Raw genomic sequence first — 20,870 nt, 5'->3', positions numbered from 1 at the left:
ATGCCTTGGGGGGAGACCCTGGCTGCCCCTGGAGCAAGAATCCAGGAACCCACAAAACTCTATGCACAACACTCCTGCTTGTTCTTGACGCAAAGGAGAGTGCTGTAGAGAAGACTGCCTGCTGGCTCCAAGATTTGAAACAAGAAAAGTCCTGAGAATTGAAGTAACTGCCACCATCGCCATCGTCTATCTTCCCTAGAACACAAGGAACATTCATAAACCAACATATATATGTCAACTTCAATGTCAATTTCTTGGTGACATTTTCCACAGCTATTGGTCAGGCTCATTACTCCCTCTGTGCTCCTTACACACCTGACACACACCTCTTCACACTGTACTAAGGATACTTGTATGTTTGCTTTCCCTGCCAATAGGGAGAATCTTGGGAACACAGGGGGTTTATGGTTTTGCTCTTTCAACAATCGGTGAAGTTACCATTGGTTAAATGGGAAGATGAATCAACATTACTGTCTATCAGTTTAATAAAAGTATGTAACAGCATCGGTTTTAGCAGGGAGTGCTAATATCAGGGCATGTCTCCACACATCCCAGGTGCCCTGCCTCTGGCTTCTTATTTCACAAACATTTTATTCTTTATTCTATTCTAGTTTAGTTTGAGATAGGGCTTCACATTGTATTTCAGGCCTGGAACTCACTATGCAACTCAGGCTGGTCTCAAACTCAAACTTGGCAACAATCTTTCTGCCTCACCCTCCTGAGTGCTGGGATTCTCGACACAAGCCATCATGCCCAGTTCTCATTCCACAAACCCTTGAATGTATAGCACACACTCCTACACTCCTTGATGTGCATGAGGACATTTATCTGGACTCTGAACTTTGGGAGGCTACATGCAGGAAAGACAACTGGTGTTAAGTGGTTCTCCTGCCCATAGAAGCACAAGAGCTCCCACATGACACCCAGTCTGGCTGGTGGCTTCCCTCTATCCCACTTTCCCTTCTCCTTAATCCTGTCAAACATGAACCTTAACCACACAGAGCTCCTGCCCCACTGCTATATAACGTAGCCTCAGCCTTCACATAGTCTTCATGATGGACAAAACCTGACTCAGTGAATGAGTACTGTGTGCTGCTCCATGGTGGAGCTAGGCTGTAGCTGGTCTGTAGCTAGATTTTTCTCTGTTCCCCTCCAGAGCATAAACCCCTCTTGGGCATGACCTCATCTCTGTTTTTCACCTCTGTGTCCTCCATGCTCAGAGAAGTTGGCCACATGGCAGTACCCCAACATTTGTGGGTCACACTATTTCACTCTACACTGCTTCTTGTGTGTGCATGTGCATGTGCATGCACACACACTCAAATGCATCTGAGTTACTGTACATGTTGTTATTTTGGTTTACTTAAAAGTAAAGCCTCCTTGTACCTCAGCCTCCAGCAAAGCACAGTATGTAGCCAGGAGGCCCCAGGCATGTTTGATAAAATACCAGGAGGAAAGGCTGAGTCCAGACATCATGGGGCAGTTCTTTCTTTGTTACCTTGAGTAAGGTTTCAAGGAATGGACATCTTTGTTGTCCTCCTGGTTTGCTCATACTCTCTCTGGGGCCCAACAAGGGAAGGGATTGAAGGACACACAGTGCTTTCAACAGAGTGGCTGCTGTTCTCACTCCCCACTCTGGTCATGGCATCCTTCACACATGCTTTCTGCAGGGAGGAGCCCAGCTTTCCAGGACCTATGCATGATCTGGTAGGATATGAGCAGGGATGGGAGGGACAGTACAGTCTTCCCCAGCTTGGGCTGAGAAAGCCAGAAGCTGAGGCTATGACCAAGCACAGTGCTCTCTACTGAAAGACCCCTAGGGAAAGGAGAGGTGGGCACCCTGAGCTGCACGGAGCTTGGACAGTGACAGGCAAAGATTTCAAGTGATATTTTGGTCTTGCTTCTTATAAATAGGTGCTGGGAACATAGAAGTGGCTGCCTTTATTTTATTTCCTTTCTCAGATTTTCTGCCTAGGTCTGTCTTCTTTGCATGAAATACACAATGGTCAGAGTATACTTCACAATTGTTACTTGTAAAACAAATAATGCTGAGACAGTTACTTTGTGCCCACCCAGGACAAAAGAGAATGAGAAAGTAGAGAAGAGCCAGGCATGATGGCCCATGTCTGTGATCCCTGCATTTTAAAGGCAGGAACATGGGAAGCTTAAGGCCAGCCAGGGCTATATAGTGATTTCCAAACCCTATCTAAAAAAATAAGAAGAAAAAGGAGGATGTAGGCTTTGTATAACACATGCAACAACTGCATTTTAAAGATGACTCTGAGGGTCAGAGAGAGAAGAAAGAATCACCCAGGTCATAGTCTCTCCACATGAGGCCTCCAGCGAAGCAAAGGGCATACAGGTGTTCGATACCACACCACGTTGCTGAGCAGCTGGGCTAATTTGCTAGGCTTCAGATTTTCTTCATTTTTCCTCGTTTTTCACCACAATTCTACCTGAAGAGTCTAACAGTATGGTATTATCTATCACAGAAGGCAGTTTCTGTTTTGTTCTACCCATTATCCATTATAACGACCTTTTCTTTTTAAAATTAAGAGTAGAAAGAAAACCGTGAAAAAGTTTGAAGTCAGTCCAAAACAATTTTTTAAAAGTCATCCAAATCTGCATTTCTGTGAGACTATGACCATCCTCTCCCTCTCCACTCCAGACCTGTCCACTGACAGATACTTTTTCATGTGATACCTGTATTCACAATATAAGCTAAGAAGTCAAAGAATTTTAAAAATAGTTTTCACCCCTAAAAAATTTTAATGGCTGCAAATAAAGTCTACTGATAGGATGATACCACTTATTTAACTTCTGTTATCAAGTTTTTAATTGTCTGAGACTACTGAAAGACTACAGAGAATACTTCTTTGCACCTATGTTCTTTATTTGAATTCTTTCCAAAGGATACATTTCCAGGAGTGATATTTTTGGAGTATTATGAGCTGAATTGTGACCCTTTCAAAAAAAGAAAATGTTGAAGTGCTAACTCTCAGGAGCTCAGACAGTGACTACATCTGGAGATGGGGCTTTTAAAGAAGGTGTAGAGAGCTCAGCAGGGTTGGTAAGACAGGTCCTAGTTCGCAATAACTGACATCATTATAGGAGCACAAGACTGGGACACATAAGCTGAGAGTTACCCATGTGAGACACCAGGAGAAGACAGTCCTCCAGCCAAGGAGGAAAGCCTCAGAAGACAGCAACCTACCAATGCCTTGATATCAGACTCAGGCTCCAGAACTGTGAGAAAAGAGCATTGTTTTTTATGTATTTGCACACATGCATGCACACATACATGTGTGTGCACAGGGCAGGGTCTTTTGCTACCACAAATGACCACCATATGCTTATGTCACTTTTGTGTCTGGCTTTACCTGGGGAAATGAGTCCAGGCTGGCAGGTTTTGTAAGTGCCTTTAATCACTGTGTCATCTCCCCAATACCAAACAGTAATTTTCATTTCATTTATCTCCTTTTCTTTCTTCCTTTCCTCCTTCCCTCTCTCCTTTTTCTTTGTTTTCCTCCTTCCTTTCTTCCTTCTCTCTCTCTTTCCTTCTTCCTTCCTTCCTCCCTCCCTCCCTCTTTCTTTTCCTTCCCCTCCCTCCCTGTCTTTCTTTCTTTCCCCCCTCCCTCCCTCCCTCCCTCCCTCCCTCCCTCCCTCTCTCTCTCTCTCTCTCTTTCTTTCAAACCTGGATGCTGTGGGTAGAACTCAGGTCCTCATACTTACATAGCAAATGCTCTTACCCAAAGAGCCTTCTTCCACATTGAAATGTCTGTTGTTTAAACCACCCTTGCCTGTGAACTTGTAGCCCTAGTGAAGTACCCTAGCACATGCCGCCAAGTGGTCTGAACCTTCACATACCCAGTCACAGTGGTGATGTGTGTGTGTGTGTGTGTGTGTGTGTGTGTGTGTGAGTTTTACCACAAAGTTTTCAGAAGTAATTGTTGAAGAAGAAACTTAGTTGTTCATTTTGGATATAGGCGATGGTACCTCTTGGCTGCTTTATACTGAATTTGCCAAGATGATTTTTTTCTCTATTTTCTATTACTTTTTGTTATTGCTGTTGGAGGAATGATCAAGTCCTTTGCTCATTGAATAGAGTTGGGACATCTTTCATTTATATGGGGGAGTTCTTTGTATGACTTAAAAATTAACCTTGATTTTAACTATAATAGACATTTGAACTATTGCCTGCATTTTTGCTTTGGTTATATTTTGTTGTATGGAAACTATTTTCCTGGTTTAATTTTCATTCTACTTTAATTTCAGAAAGAAAAAATAGTTAGCATGAATACTGGGTAGTGGAAAACAGAAAGTGCCTTCTGTGGTAGTCTATTGTTTTATGATTTGTCCTGCTGCCTTAAAACTCAAGTTTTCAATTGCCAAAGAATGTGCATGTTATATAGCTATATAATATAATCTTATATATACACTTATTTAATTTTATGACTTTCAAGAATGTTTAAGAGAAAATATACTCTTGTCATTCTGTTTGGCTGTTTGAAGTAATCAAGAGTCAAGTTCAGAGGGTCAGTTGATTTAATTCCTCTGACTAAATAAATGAATTGGTGTGAGAACCAGTCCGGTATGAAAGCAAGGCAGTCTTTTGGGTTAGAGACCATCCTAGTTACTTCACCAAACAGCTGTGGGACCTTGCTAAGGACAAGTTCTCTGTGCTCCATTTTCCACAGAAACATGCCTGAATGCAGAGCTTGAAAACATAACAGGCTTTTCAGTGCCTTACACCATTGCCTCAGGCTTGGTAAACAGCTACAGTTAATATAGTCAAGCAAACCAGGAGTAAAGGATCTTCTAGAAGGAAAGAAATCATACTATTCATCACAGGATGAGTGAAATGCTTACCACTTCTGCCTGAGATGGGTCTCTGTATGCATGCCAGCGATTAGCTTACGAAAGTAAATGAAACTTTGCAGATCTTAGGGAAGAAATCTACTAAAGCACAAAGCACTACTGTCTTCCAAACCATTAAAATGTTATCTGTTAAGTTCCTGTTTCAACAATAGGTAATGAACCTTCCCTGAATTAAAATCTTTGATTTTATGGATCTACATCAAGCTAAGAGTAATTATAGTAATGAGGTAAGCTAAAATTCCAGTAGAATAATGCATGCAGGGTTCCATTTCAATTAACTTTAAAGAAGATTATTTAATATTATTCCACTGTTTATTTTAGGGAAAGACATTTGCCTCATTTTTATATACACTGTTGCTTAATATGTTAAGAATATCAACCCATGGCAAAAATTAAAAGAGCAACATGAGTGTCTAAGTGAAATAAGAAAAACATCCAGTGATAATTTTCTGCATGAGAGTGTGATATTCAGATTCTATTTTCACTAGTACATTCTCTTATACCAACTAATCCTATACCTTATCTGATCCCAAATTTAGAACAAATCTTCTGAGCTGTGATATTACAAGGTGGAGGGAACCTCTGAAAAGCCAAGCTAGATCATGTCTGTGACCACAGCCAGAGGCTGGACTTGGGGCCCTGTGTCAAGTTAGGTCCACCTCCCTGCTGTGTTGCTTAACTCACTGTGCTATTTTTTTCATCATTCTCTCCTAGAATTCATTCCTTTAAACACAGTGGTGATGCTGTTGTGTTTCTTCTTTACAAATATCTTACTAATTCCTCACTCCACACAGCACTAGGCTGAGCACATAGGTGCTCCATCTGCCTATTCACACCAAATGGGTCCACCAACCACAAGGGCTGCTGAGAAATCAAACAGGTTCACCCAAGGAGTGATTTGAAGCCCTTCACTGAGACCCATGAGCTGCTGCTGTTGGGCTTATTTCATCAAGAAGACTGTGTTCAGGTGCGGATGGTGAGTGAAAGGACTAGCATTTCATATGCTGGGGTTAAAGTGACAGGAAAGAATAGATATGCCTCACATTCAAGGGAAGAGCCTCATGGTAAAAGAGATGGAACAGCAGTAATTGTTGCAAGCAGTTAACATGACAGTTCTCCCTGGTTCTCTGCATTACTTGAATCACTTACACCTGACTTGGTTAAGATGCACTCAGAACAAAGTCAGCCAGCACTGAAGAAAACACCAAAGAAAGACTTTGCAGGCATGCAACCAGGTCATTAAGCTCACATCCAATCTTCGTGTTATTTCAGGACACTGAGATATGAAGGAAAAGTGTATGGGAAGGGGCCAATGCTGTGAGCAATCCAGAGTGAAGATATTCCCACTAGGGAGAGTGAAAGGGGGAACAAAGATAGAAAGGCTTCTGGGTTTTAAGCAAATGTGCTAATCTACATGGCTTTTCTGAGCATTCTTAGGGTTCTCCCTACAGCCTGGCCATTGGTCACTGTGAATAATTTCCTTGGCTCTGATATTTTCCTGGGGAAATCAAAGGGGGTAAGAGTCACACTGATTAGCTATGTACAGACCTGTGGTGAGTGGAAGGTCCTTAGTAACTGTGTAACTCCTACGGCAGAACTGAGGCCTACATGCAAAGAAAGGGGTGCAGACTATATTAAGGAGGTGCTCTGGTTCCATGAGCCCTACCCAAAATGGCAGAGTCCTTGAGGTATGGTAGTAATCCATCTGCAGCAGTCCTCAGCTTTAGCCTGGGTGACTGAACGGGCTCAAAAAGTAAACCTGGTAGGTGAGTTGTTGGACAGCTCTGCTCTAGTCATTCTCAGTGCTAATATTACATGCTTCATGGTGATTTTCACAGTCTCATTTCTCTGGAGATAACTCTTTTCAGTGTGACACAGCCTTCCTTGTTATAACAAGCAAAGCAAAGCAAAACAAAACAAAACAAAACAAAAAACAACAACAACAACAAAAACCCAGCATGGCTGAGTATGACTTTGAATATCAAGTCTGGCTGCTGACAAGCTGTGTGACATCTGAGTCTCAGTGTTTTCATCTGTAAAACCAAAATGATGTGTTTAGAGGATAATTCAGAGATAAAGTGAAGAAAATTACCTATTCTACCACCTGGCAAAGAGTAGTATTTGAGAGGTGGTAGTCAACATTAAGGGAGGGACCCTTAATCAGGTACTAGATGTCAGAAACCCTTCCCACTAGGCATAGTATTAATCCGTATGTCTGCTAGGACATGTGGGGACAAGGCATTAAGCAGCATGGAAGAGAAGGAAGCAATGGACAGTGTGAAACAGGAGTGTTTTCAGAACACAAACTATAAATGCACAGCTACTTACTTTGATGAAATGGGTTCAAAGATTGGTCTTGAACAGAACATAGCCTACAGGAGAGGCTAAAACACAGCTGGAATGGCCTGGGTGAGAACACAGTGTTCAGGGTGAGTGCTCCATCTCACTAAGACTGAGGGAGACCTAATCTAGTAGCCTGTCTGCACAGGACTTTAACTGTTCACTGAAAATACCATCTCAAGGAAGGACTTTACATTTCCCAGCCAAGGAAGAGGCTGCTGGCCATCTGTAAAAGGTTACATGCTAAACACCAGAGGTGCGCCGTTCCCAAAGAGTGTAGAGGGAGAAATGAGTCCTGCTTTTGGAGGGAGACTGGTACATCTTCTGGCATCAGCACTTAAGCTTCTCCCTGTAACTTCAAACACCTATAAAGCTGTCAGCACCTGATGACCAACAATGGAATAACACATGCCATCTGCAAACAAGTAGGGGTGTTTTCCCTTGGATCTGCACAATGAGCTCGGCCAACTGCTATTTGGAGTCCCTTTGCCAGATGTTGTTTCTTTTAATGTCAACAGGAACTACCCTCAACAACCAATAAGGGGAAAACTAAAGTTAGTGATGAACTTCAGCTAATGGACAGAGAGTCAAAAAGAGAGCAAAGTAAGATACAAAAAACGGAAGCACAAGTTACATATTTTTCTCTACACTACAAGGACAATTCTAGCCAGAAGTCCTGCCACACTACCTGACGCTTCTCTCAGAAAGTGTAACATGACCCTTTGCTGGTGTTGGGAGAACAGTGATTAACTATGCTAATTTCATATTTTATTCATATATCATTCTTTTTGGAAACTTTTTATTTTTATTAATTTGAGAGAGAAGTAGAAAGAGATAGATAGATGATAGAGAGAGAAAGATGGATGGATAGATGACACAGAGAGAGAATGGGTGATCAGGGCCTCTAGCTACTGCAAACAAACTCCAGATGCATGTGACACCAATGTGTATCTGGCTTATGTGGGTACTAGGGAATCGAACCTGGGTTCTCAGGCTTTGCAGGTAAGAGCTGTAACAGCTAAGCCATCTCTCCAGCCCCTCATATATTATTCTTGAAATGACAAAATTACAGAGATGAACATATTAGATTGCCAGGGACTATGGGGGCTGAGCAGGTGAAGGTGGCAGAGGCTTTGAAGGCACAGTTTACAGAACAGTTTCAAAGTGGAGTCTCAGCGCATTGCCACACATCATAGGGTAAGATGACAGTTTTATGGAGGTCTACTAATGCCATTTAAAAGCAGTGTTCTGGGCTAAAGAGATGGCTTAGCAGTTAACTGCTTGCCTGTGAAGCCTGAGGACCCTGGTTCAAGGCTCGATTCCCCAGGACCCAAGTTAGCCAGAAACACAAGGGAGCACATGCATCTGGAGTTTGCTTACAGTGGCTGGAGGCCCTGGAGTGCCCATTCTCTCTCTCTGTCTCCATCTTCCTCTCTCTGTCTGTTGCTCTCAAAATAAATAGATAAAAATAATTTAAAAAAATAAATAAAAGCAGTGTTCCCTATTGCTGAAGAGGGAGCAGAAATACTGTTATACTGTTATGAGCCACAGGATGGAACAGAGTATCCTGAGGCAATGTTCAATTCCCCCCTCCAGACTGACTGATGCATTCATGACTCCATGTTGAGGACCAGTAACACTAATGAAGAGAATCTCAGTGGATTGGGGGTAGAGGAGAGGAGATTTAAAAGGATAACCTAAGAGGAATATGACCAACACACTATTTTTCCATACAGTGAGCTTCATAATTAATAAAATAAAACCAGTGCTCCTATTTAGCTTCTTATTGTGCAAGTTGCTGCATGTGCAGGCAAGGTTGTGATCTGGGATCTCTGCTCTGGATGTGGGTCTGACAGATGTATTTGATAGAAAGAATTGTTACAACTAAAGCTGATTTACTTAGCTTGTAGGACTACAAATAGAAGAGGACCAGGAAAGCTATGAGCATGACAAAGAGGGAAGGCCAAGTACAGCACTGCTATTTTGTTCTCTAGGCAGCCCAAGGCCTCACCCAACCAGGGCCTAGCACAGTGTGCCAGAGCAGGGAGGAAAATGAACTAAATTAAGATGTGTGGACTGATTTTGTTCAGCTTCTTCCTGACTTCTGGGATTTACAAACAAAGAAGTTCCAATGCTACAAAACTTTTCCTTCACCAGAGATAGGCAGGTAGTTTCCAATAGACAAGCCCCTTTATACTTCATGGTGGCTTCTTGGGAGGGTCCATCACCAGTGATCATGGTAGAGTTCCCCAACCTCTGCACACACTTATGGCTTTTTAGAAAACACAGCTAAGGAGCTGGAGAGATGGTTTAGCAGTTAAGGTGCTTGCTTGCGAAGTCTAAGGACCCAGGTTTGATTACCCAATACTCATACTCACGTAAGCCAGATGCACAAGGTGGCACATGCATCTGGAGTTCGTTTGCAGTGGCTAGAGCCCCTGGTACATCCATTCTCTATCTGCCTCTTTCTCTTTCTCAAATAAATAAATAAATAAAACTATATGAAAAATATACTACCTAAAAGTGACAGATTTTCTCATTATGTTCGACATTATTGTTTCTAAATATAATTATGCTCTATTTCTGTAAACATTTATATAACTTTCTGCACATTTTGCTACTAACATTGTATCAAAGGTCTTTTCGTCTCTATTTCTATAGTCATCGGCAGTATGTATAAGGCCCTGCACTAGGATCTTCCCTCATTTTCTGCTCTCCAGGAGACATCTTGCCATGTTTTTGTTTAAAAATTGGGCAGAGGGCTGCAAAGATGGCTCAGCTGGTAAAATGAGGACCTGAGTTCAATCACCAGTACCCACGGGGGGAAGGACAGGCACGGTGGCATGTACCTGCAATTCCAATACTGGGGAGGTGGAGACATGCAGATTCATGGGGTTTCCTGGCCAAGCAGACTAGCCTACTTGGTGTGCACCAGGCCAGTGGAGCCTATCTCCACACACACACACACACACACACACACACACAAAGTCAATGGCACCTGAGGAATGACACTCAAGGTTTTCCTCTTTTTTCCATGTGCACATACAAAAAATAGGTAGGCATGAGCTGGCAAATGGCTTAGTGGCTAAGGTGCCTGCCTGCAGAGCCTAAGGACCCAGATTTGATTCTCCAGGTCCCATGTAAGCCATATGCACAAAGTAGTGCATGCACCTGGAGTTCGTTTGCAGTGGCTAGAGTCCCTGGCACTCCCATTCTTTCTCTCTCTCTCTGTCTCTATTAATCAGTAAATAACAAAAAATACTAAAATGTAGATAGATAAGGCTGGAGAGAGAGCTTAGCGGTTAAGGCATTTGCCTGAAAAGTCAAAGGATCCTGGTTTGACTCTCCAGGACCCATGCAAGCCAGATGCACAAGGGGGAACATGCATATGGAGTTTGTTTGCAGTGGCTGGAGGCCCTGGAATACCCATTCTCTCTCTCTTTTCTTTCTCCCTCTTTTTCTCAAATAAATAAATAAAATATGATTTAAAAAGTAGGTAGGCAGATTATATGTATGTATGTATGTATGTATGTATGTATGTATGTGTACATATATCATATGTATGTCTGCCTTTGGGTATGGGGGTAATGCAAACACACTCCATTCAAAGGAAAGTATGATTCTTTTCACTACAAAAGGATTTCGGGAAGGATCAAAAGATAAGAGTTTGTTAAAACACAACCCCGACAGGTGACTTCTTGTCAAGACAGCATCCTCCTAATCATGTTTCAGCTCCCAGGGTATTCCTGGGGACGATATGTGGGGCTCTAGTGTGAGTAACTCTTAGCAGACCTCCAGTGTGCAGGCATAGAGGGGCACAGTTGGAAATCTATTTATTTCCATGCTCTCTGATAACCCACTAGACCCTGTGTCCCCCCACCACAACCACTCTACCCAGCCACCATGCCCAAGTCCCAGACCAGGTTCTTTGCTGCACTAGCTGCAGGCTCCACTGACCATGGCTGCACACTGTTCATGTCTCCTGGAGAGACCCCCCCCACACTGTCTACAGTGACCCACATGCCTTCCCAATCTCCCAAGCAACCCCCTCCCTGCCTCTACTGGAGGCCTGCACAGCATGTGTTGGTGGCCTGTGCACCTTCCCTGTTTCCCAGAGCCCCAATCCTCACTGCGTCTGTTGGGGATCCACATGCATCTGTAGGTAGCCCAAATGCCTTCCCTGTTTCATGGTCTGTGCATACATACTTGTTTCCTGGAGATCCACAGCCCATGGCGAGTGTAGGTAATGCATGCACACTGTGTCTGTCGGTGGTCTGCAAGCCACCCCAGTCTCCTGGAGGCCCTGCCTCACTGCCTCTGGCCAGTGCTTGGCCCCTGCAAGCTGTACTATCTGAGCCCATAGCCAACCTGTGTTCCCATCTCCTGCTGTACTCTCCTGTTTTGCATCCTTGGTGAGCTGGCCTGAAAAATGCCTCTGTCCCCCTGATCACAAACCCATAATACCCTGTGCTGCCTACACGTGCTGTTATGAGTGCCCCTTGGCCAATTCCTCTACCTCTCCCATACTAGCCAACTCCCTGATCCAGCCTGGGCTGTGGAACCCAACAACCCCAATCATCTCTCCAATACCCCCAGTCTCTATCTGGGACATCACATCAGTCCCAAAAAGGGAACACAGGAAAAAAGGTAAATCACCTGCCAGGGGAAACCAGTGAGTCCTCCATAACCTGCCCATCTGGGTTCAATAGGAGAGCAAGGGCAAGTGCTACGGCCCTGGAGCCACAGGCATGACACAGCCAAGACCAAGTTAAAGGGATCCCAGACCTCCAATCCCACCTTTGGTATTAAGCACCAGCCCAGAGTGCACTTACGCCCTTCACAACCTGTGCATCCCAAAAGACAAAGCCATTATTAGCATATTCTATAAAAACATAAGGCCGGGGCTGGAGAGGTGGCTTAGCAGTTAAGTGTTTGCCCGTGAAGCCTAAGGACACTGGTTAAAGGCTCGATTCCCCAGGACCCACGTTAGCAAGATGCACAAGGGGGTACATGCATCTGGAATTCATTTGTAGTGGCTGGAAGCCCTGGCGTACCCATTCGCGCTCTCTTTCTGCCTCTTTCTCTCTCTGCCGCTCTCAAATAAAACAAAAAAAAAAGTAAGAAACACTCACAGAAGACACTATAAAAGAAAACTCTTGCTTCCTCCTTAATTAAGATTTATACACTGTGATGGACAGACCACAGCACATAAGAAACAACATCAAACAGAGGGAGCTCTAACAAGACTGCCTAGTCCCACAATGGAGGTCTCCAATGAAAACATAGAAGACACAATAGGAATAGATCCCCCAAACGAAGATACAAAATATATGGCCCTGACCAAGGAAATGGCAGAACTGGCAGAAAACCAACAACAGCAGCATAAAACAAAAAACAAACAAACAAACAAAAACAACAGTCACATACAGACAGCTGTCTTCACTAGGCTTGACCTAAAAGACAAAAACCAGAGGGACCTCAAAAGAGAGTTATACAAGTGAACTGAAAGTGAGCCAAAAAATAAAGAAACTCAATAACCAGCTGGCTAAGCTTAATGAAGAGTAAGTGAATGCAAGAATGAATTCCAAAAGGCATTAAGAAAATCAAAACATAACCTGAAATTGGAATTTGAAAAAGGAATGGATGTTAAACAGAAAAAGGCAATGGCAAATACAAATCAGATTGAGGTAGTGAAAACCTCTCTAGAAACCCTCAAGAACTGAGTTAATCATATGAAGGACAAAACAGAAGAAACAATTCAGGAGTTCAAAAACTTTAATAAGTTCAAAAATATCTTGTGAACAGAACACAAGGGAACTGTGGGATACCCTTTAATATCCTAACACTTGTATCATGGGTATACCAGAAGGGGAAGAAATTCAGACCAAAAGCATGGAGAACGTTTTCAACAAAATTATTGAAAAAACTTCGCAAACTCTCAAAAGAGTCCCATCAAGATACAAAAAGTTTACAGAACTCCAAACAGACTGGACCAAAGAAGAAACTCTCCAAGGCACATCCTTGTTAAAACTCTAAACAATGAAAACAAAGAGTGAGTGCTAGAAGAAGCAAAAGAGAAACAACACATGACATACAAAAGCAATCCCACCAGAACACCTCAGGTTTCCCAATGAAAATCCTGAAAGCCAGAAAGACCTGGGATGGAGCACTTCGAAGTCTAAAAATTATGGCTTCTAACCCAAACAACTAAACCCAGTGAAAGCATCTCTCATAATAGATGGTGAAAGACACTTTACATGATAAAACACAGTCATATAATTATATGAACACAAAGCCAAACCTACAGAGAATACTTTAGGGAATTCTATACATAGAAGAGTGAAACAACCCCTCAAGAGCCAACAAGATCACAATAACTAAAACTAGAGCAGACTCAAAACAGTACAAAGTCCAAGAAAACACCAATCCCCACAAAACACCCCAACATGACAGGATTTATTAAATCAAGCCTCACAAATATAACCTTAAATAGTAATGGTCTTAATTCATTCATCAAAAGATACAAGTTAACAAGGTGGATCAGGAAAATGGACCCTTCAATTTTCTGTCTTCAAGAAACACACCTCACCACTAAAGATAGACACCTCTTCGGGGTGAAAGGAAGGAAAATTAAATTCCAAGAAAGTGGAAATAAGAAACAAGCAGGTGTTGCTATATTAATATCTGATAAAATAGACTTCAAACCAAAAGTAACCAAAATAAACACCATCATCATAGTTGGGAATTTCAATACTCTATTATCATCAATAGACAGATGATCCAAGCAGAAAATCAACAGGGAAATAATAGAGCTCAACAACACCACAGATCAACTAGATCTAATGGACATCTACAGAACAATCTACCAAAAATCTACAGATTACAAATTCTTCTCAGCATCCACTGAACCTTCTCCAAAATAGATTATATATTAGGCCATAAACCACGCCTCTACAAATTCAGGAAAATTGATGTATTTCCTGTATCATATCAGATTGTAATACTGTAAAGCTAGAAATTAACAAAAAGACACTTCAGGGATTCCACCAGCTCCTGGAGAATGAACAACACACTTTTAAATAATAAGTGGGTTGTGGAAAAAAATATCAAAAGGAATTGTAAAATTTATAGAGTTGAATGACAATGAAAACACAACTTACCAAAAGTTATGGGACACAATGAAGGCAGTTCTAAGGGGAAAAATTCATAGCACTAAATGCCTTCATAAATCCAGACATAGAAAGCTGAAATTAACAACCTAACCACACACCTCAAAAGGTTGGAAAAATAAGAAGAATTCAACCCAAAGAGCTCCAAATGGAAATAATCAAGATCGGAGAAGAAATTAATGAATTGGTAACTAAGAAAACAATTAAGAAAATTGATGAAAAGAAGTGTGGGTTCTTTGAAAAAATAAACAAGGTTGATAAGCCCCTGGCCAATGTGATCAAGTGAAAAAGAGAAGTCTCAAATTAACAAAAACAGAAATGAAAAAGGAGAGGTCATAACAGACATACATGAAATTGGAAGAATCATAATGACATACTTCTAAAACATCTACTCAAACAATTGGATAATCTGGAAAAAAATGGATAAATCCTAGCCACATACCACCTACCCAAACTAAACTCAGCAGATTGATATCCTAAACAAACCTATCAAATCCATAGAGGTTGAAAAGGTAATCAAAAACCTCCCCAAAATGAGAAGTCCAGGACCAGATGGGTTCTCAGGCAAATTCTATCAAATCTTCATTAAAGAACTGAAACCATTTTTTTTTCTCAAATTGTTTCACATAATCAGAGAATAGGTAATGCTCGCTAACTCCTTTTATGAAGATAGCATCACCCTAATACCCAAACTAGACAGAGATACAACAAAAAATGAAAACTAGAGACCTATATATATGATGAAATTAGATGCAAAGATTCTGAACAAAACACTCGCAAAACAAATTCAACAACACATCAAAAGCATTACCCACCTTGATCAGGTTTTATCCCAGGAACACAAGCATGGTTCAACATACAGAAATTGATCAATGTAATACACCACATAAATAAACAACCATAAGAACCACATGGTCATCTCAGTAGATGCAGAGAAGGCCACTGACAAAACAAAACACCACTTCATAATCACAACACTGGAAAGAACAGGCACGGAGGGTTTACATGTCAACACAATGAAGGCTATATATAAAGCCCCCAAAATACTTAAAGACTCAAGGAGTTCCTACTAAGATCAGGAATAAGTTTTGGGAACCCACTCTTACCACTGCTCTTAAACACAGTACTAGAAGTCCTAGCCCAAGCAATAAGACAAGAGAAAGAAATAAAAGAGATAAAAATGGGAAAGGAAGAAGTCAAGTTAGCTTTATTTGTAGATGACATAATACTATACATAAGTGAACCAAAAGTATCCATCTCAAGTACAATAGTGTTACACAGCCTTGGTGTCTAACTAACTGATCTTGGATTGGCTAAAAGAGCCATTCAGTGGAAAGGAACCTGTATCTGGAACTAAGAAACAAGTCATAATCATATCCAGATAATGATTTTGCTCTCTAATATCAAGCTCCCACTAATCTTGAGCTATGAGATGGACTATACCCATTAAATTCTCTCTAAATTAATAATGCTTACTCCATTTAACCTGTGTTGACTTCATTCTTGTTGGAGAACCTGCTTCTCTTTTTCAGATAGGAGTGGACCTGAGTTGATAAATGACCCATCACACTTCAGACTGACCCCACCTGAAACCATAGAGGAATTAGGGAAATGAGTAAGAGTGCTGTTGTCTCAGTGAACCTGATAATCAGCACAAGGGGAAAGGAGATAGACACTGAGGACACTAAACACCTACCAAAGCAGAGATCCAGAGCCTCATAAGAGCCTATCACTGAAGTAGACTTAAAACACACTCCCAACATGGCTCAGAAAATTTTGCTAAAGAGGGGGCAGAAAGATTGTTAGAGCCACAACTTAGGACATTATGCCCAGACCCAAAACACATAACTCACATTCCCCCATGGGGATAACCTGTGTCTCCAACGAGAACTGCCCCTTCAGAAAAGGGGCAGGGATGAGGGAAAGGACGGTTACCAACATGTGTAGTTTCCATACTAAGTATGTCCATAATTAATAAATTTTTAAAAATTTTCCATCTCAACACACAAATCAACACACAAAAATCAGTAGCTGTTCTATGTGCAAAGGACACATACAATCAGTGAGGCTGTCCCATTTTCAATAGCCACAAAAGACATAATGAAATATCTTGGAATAAGACCAATCAATGATGTGAAGGACCTATATAATGAAAACATAACAACACTAAAGAAGGAAACTGAGGAGTTGAGAAAATGGAAAGACCTCTCATGCTCCTGGATAGGTAGAATTAATATTGTGAAAACAGCAATTCTACCAAAAGCAATATATAGATTTAATGCAATAACAATAAAAATTCTAGCATCATTCTTCACAGAGATAGAAAAAAATGATCTCAAAATTCATATGGAATGGCAGCAGGCTTCAGATATCTAAACATATCCTCAGCAAAAGAAGCACCTCTGTAGGTATCACCATTTCCAATCTAAAACTATATTACAAAGACACAGTAACAAAAACAGCATGGTACTGGCATAAAAACAGGAATACAGACCAATGGAAAATAACTGAAGACTCAAACCTTAGGTCAAGTAACTAAAACTACTTGATCTTTGATGAAGGAGCCAGCAACATAAACTGGAGAAAAGGTAGCATCTTCAACACATGGTGCTGGACAAAATGAATAATTATATGTAGAAACTAGGAGAGGTGGCTTAGCAGTTAAGGCACATGCCTACGAAGCTTAAGGACCTAGGTTTGATTCTCCAGGTCCCAAGTAAGCCAGATACACATGGTGGCACATGAGTCTGGAGTTTGTTTACCATGGGTGGAGGCCCTGGCATTCCCATTTTTTTTTCTCTTTCTCTCTAATAAATAAATAAGTAAAAATAAATCTTTAATAAAAAGAAAAATGAAACTAGATCTACTCATCTCACCATATACAAAAATCAACTCCAAATGGATTGAAGACCTCAATAATGACTCAACCAATGGGATCTCATGAAGTTAAAAAGCTTTTGCACAGACCAACATACCATAATCACAGCCAATAGATTATCCACAGAATGGAATGGGAGAAAGTTTGCCAGCTGTCACTGACAGAGGTCTAATATATAGAATCTACAAAGAACTCAGAAAGTAAAGAATAAAAAAAAAAAAAAATCAACCCACTCAAAAAAAAATGGGACAGAGAACTGAAGAGAAAGTTCTTAGAGGAAGAAATACAAATGGATAATGCACATTTAAGAAAATGTCAACATTCCTAACAATCAGGGAAATGCAAATTAAAATAACTATGAGCTTCTATCTTATTCTAGTAAGGATGGCAATCATTAAAAAAAATCAAATGACAATAAATTTTCTTGAAGATGTGAAGAAAGAGGAACCCTCATTCATTATTGGTGGGAATGTAAACTTGTACAACCACTATAGAAATAAATATGGAGATTCCTGAAAATGATGAATACAGAGCTGCCAAAAGATCTAGTTATTCCCTTACTGGGCATTTACTCTACATGTTCCATGCTTCACTACAGAGATATTTGCTCAACCATGTTTATAGCTGCTCAATTCATAATAGCTAAGAACTGGAATCAACTCAGGTGCCCATCATTGGATGAATGGATAACAAAGTTGTGGTACATTTACATAACAGAATTCTACTTAGCAGTAAGAACGAAATGACAAATGAAATTTGTAGAAAAATGAACACAGACTTATAATAGATCATGCTTAGCAAACTCACACAATCACAGAAAGACAATCACCACATGGTCTCACTCATCTTCAGTTCCTAATCTAGATCAGCTGGAGTTGCTGACATACCTGATAGGCAACTTGAGGCCCAGACAATAGGGATGGAAGGCTTTGGGCGGGGAGGGGAAGGGGAAAAGGAAGGGGAATGTGGTAGACAGAAACATAAAACTAAACCCAAAATAACTGGTATCATAGAAACCTTTATCTTTGAAGATATATTAAAAGATTAAACCCTCAACATGAGTATGTGGGGAGCACCTGAAAAGAGCGTCCCTAGAGACAGTGGGATGAAGTGTAACCTTAAAACATTTTTTTGGCTCTGAGCTATATAACTCCCAGTACCAGGAGGTGGTTGCTATCCACAGTGACTTATTGATTGGAGAGATCTACAAGGTCCCCAAAAGAAGACAGGCTTCTGTCAAATGACTTGATTACCTGCCTGAGGTAAAAGGTAAGACCCTGAAGCTGAAGATACCATATGCTACCAGCACAACACACGGAGAGACCTGGGGAGAGACCTGGCTGGAATCCAGAAGAGAGCCAGACCCCAGTTAGCCTGTCCAGTGCTAGAAAGCACTACATGAGCTGCCAGGGGTAAAGTGTCCAACAATGGTCCAAACAACCTGGTATCTATGGTACTCAGTAGCAAACACCCTGACAATGTGTACACAACAGTGGAAAAGTGGCACACAACATTGGTGGGTAACCAATAGCTTTCTCATTGTCTAATAGATCAGCTCTGTGTAAAGGAACCTGTATTTGGAATTGGGAACCAGATCAGAATCTTATGGAGACAAAGATTATGCTCTCCAGTGTTAAGTTCTTACTAGTCTTTGGCTAAAACAGGGATTACATACATCAAGTTCTCCCCAAATTAATAACTCTTATCCCATTTAACCTATGCTGATTTTACTTTCTGTTGGATAATCTGCTTCCCTTGTTCAGAAGGACCTGAGGACACCTCATGCTTCAGCCAAGACCCTGCTGAAACCACGAATTGGGGAGACGAGCAAGAGTGTTGCTTCCTTGCCAAACCTGAAAATTAGTGCCAGAGAGTGAAGGAGATGGATGCTGAGGATAGTCAACACCTACCAAAGCAGAGATCCGGAGGCTCCTAAGAGCTCACCACTGAAGTAGATTTAAAACTCACCCACCATGGCTCAGGGAATTTTGTAGAAGAGGAGGCAGAAAGACTGTAAGAGCCACGGGTTGGGTCATCATACCCAGATGCATTGCCTCCCCCTAACAACTGAGTGCTGCTCCCACAACCCCATGGGGAATACCTGCAACCCCATTAAGGAGGGTCCCTAGAGAAATGGGGGAAGGACAAGGGAAAGGATAGTGTCAAGACATGATGTACTGTTACTCAGTATGTCCATTAAAAACAATAAGGTGAGCCGGGTGTGGTGGTGCACGCCTTTAATCCCAGCACTTGGGAGGCAGAGGTAGGAGGATTGCCATGAGTTCAAGGCCACCCTGAGATGACAGAGTTAATTCCAGGTCAGCCTGGACCAGAGTGAGACCCTATCTTGAAAAAACCAAAAAAAAAAAAAACAAAACAATATGGTGCCGGGTGTGGTGGCGCACGCCTTTAATCCCAGCACTCGGAAGGCAGAAGTAGGAGGATCGCCGTGAGTTCAAGGCCACCCTGAGACTTCATAGTGAATTCCAGGTCAGCCTGGGCTAGAGTGAGACCCTACCTCGAAAAACCAAAACAAACAAACAAAAACAAACAATAAGGTGGAAGATGAGGCTAGATACCCCAAAGATATCTTTTGACCTCTATACATGGACAGGCATGAAAAAAAGAAAAAGAAAAAAACACAACCCTGAGCTTTCTAATGGAAAAGTGTATTTTTAAGAAGGAAAAAGAGAGTCCCATCCCTCCATTCCAAGAAGACAAGCAGCCTTGAAGGAAGAATCCAGACTTCACTTTAGCATATCCATCTTCAAGGTAGAAAGCTGCTTTAGGGATGGCTAAGGTGCCAGAGGATAGGCACTCCACACCTCAGCTACCAGAGACAATCCCACCTCCACCGCCTGTTACCTGTTGCTACGTGTGCCCTGGACTAAAATTCCAAGTAGCACAAAGACTGAGACTGGTCTATGAGAGTAAAATGCTGCTTCTCTGGAGAAAGTGTTGCCCCATGTGTTTGTGTTCTCAGCAGAATGTGGTTCATGAGAGAAGGGGTTTAGTTAAATGTTTGCAAAACTAACAAAGCTGCCCTGCCTGGACAGAATGTAGATAGCTATGGTAGCCAGAGAATACTGCAGATAAATTAATCATAGTTATTGTTAATGAGGACATTCCCCTTTATGAAACAAAGGAGAAAAGTAAATTCAACTGGGCATACCTTAGCGGCAGCTGAGATTTGCTGCAGGGCCATGGCCTGTAGAGTTTCATCTTGGCTCTCGAGCAGAAGCTTCAGGGATGGCAGCAGCAGGGACTGGTGAAGCAGCAGCAGGCACAGCTCCTTCACGGCCTAAAACACACAGGCAAAGTGGGTGGGTAAGCAGCCCTTGTGGGACCATGGCAGAGCCGTGTGTGTGTATGTGTGTGTGTAACTGGAACTTAGTGTTAATGAGATATAAATATACAATGCTGAGCACATAGTAGAGGTTTAATAACAGCTGTTATCAAGTCCTGATAATGTTAAGACTATCTAGTTAACCCTAAAACAAAGGATATCAGTAAATAAAAATTTTAAAACCAGATTTAAAATTCTAATGTTAAGATGAGCTGAATCCTTGATATATTTAAGATATTCTATCTGCATAAAAACTGAT

At 41.6% G+C, this 20,870-nt stretch overlaps 1 protein-coding gene across 3 annotated transcripts in view; it reads right to left on the bottom strand.

The window, feature by feature from the left end:
- The window catches only part of Nbas (NBAS subunit of NRZ tethering complex), a 470,946-nt gene that overhangs the window by 7,135 nt on the left and 442,941 nt on the right, over positions 1 to 20,870 (bottom strand). For all 3 annotated transcript variants that reach the window (XM_045148869.1, XM_004665676.3, XM_045148870.1), the window contains one exon: positions 20,438 to 20,566. In XM_045148869.1, the coding sequence (XP_045004804.1) occupies positions 20,438 to 20,566 (129 nt within the window). The remainder of the gene's footprint in view (positions 1 to 20,437; positions 20,567 to 20,870) is intronic.

The sequence above is a fragment of the Jaculus jaculus genome, chromosome 5, assembly GCF_020740685.1.
Source record: "Jaculus jaculus isolate mJacJac1 chromosome 5, mJacJac1.mat.Y.cur, whole genome shotgun sequence".
In the NCBI taxonomy this organism is placed as follows: Eukaryota; Metazoa; Chordata; class Mammalia; order Rodentia; family Dipodidae; genus Jaculus; species Jaculus jaculus.
Note: the sequence above shows the minus strand (reverse complement) of the source record. Positions and strands in the feature narration are given on the sequence as shown.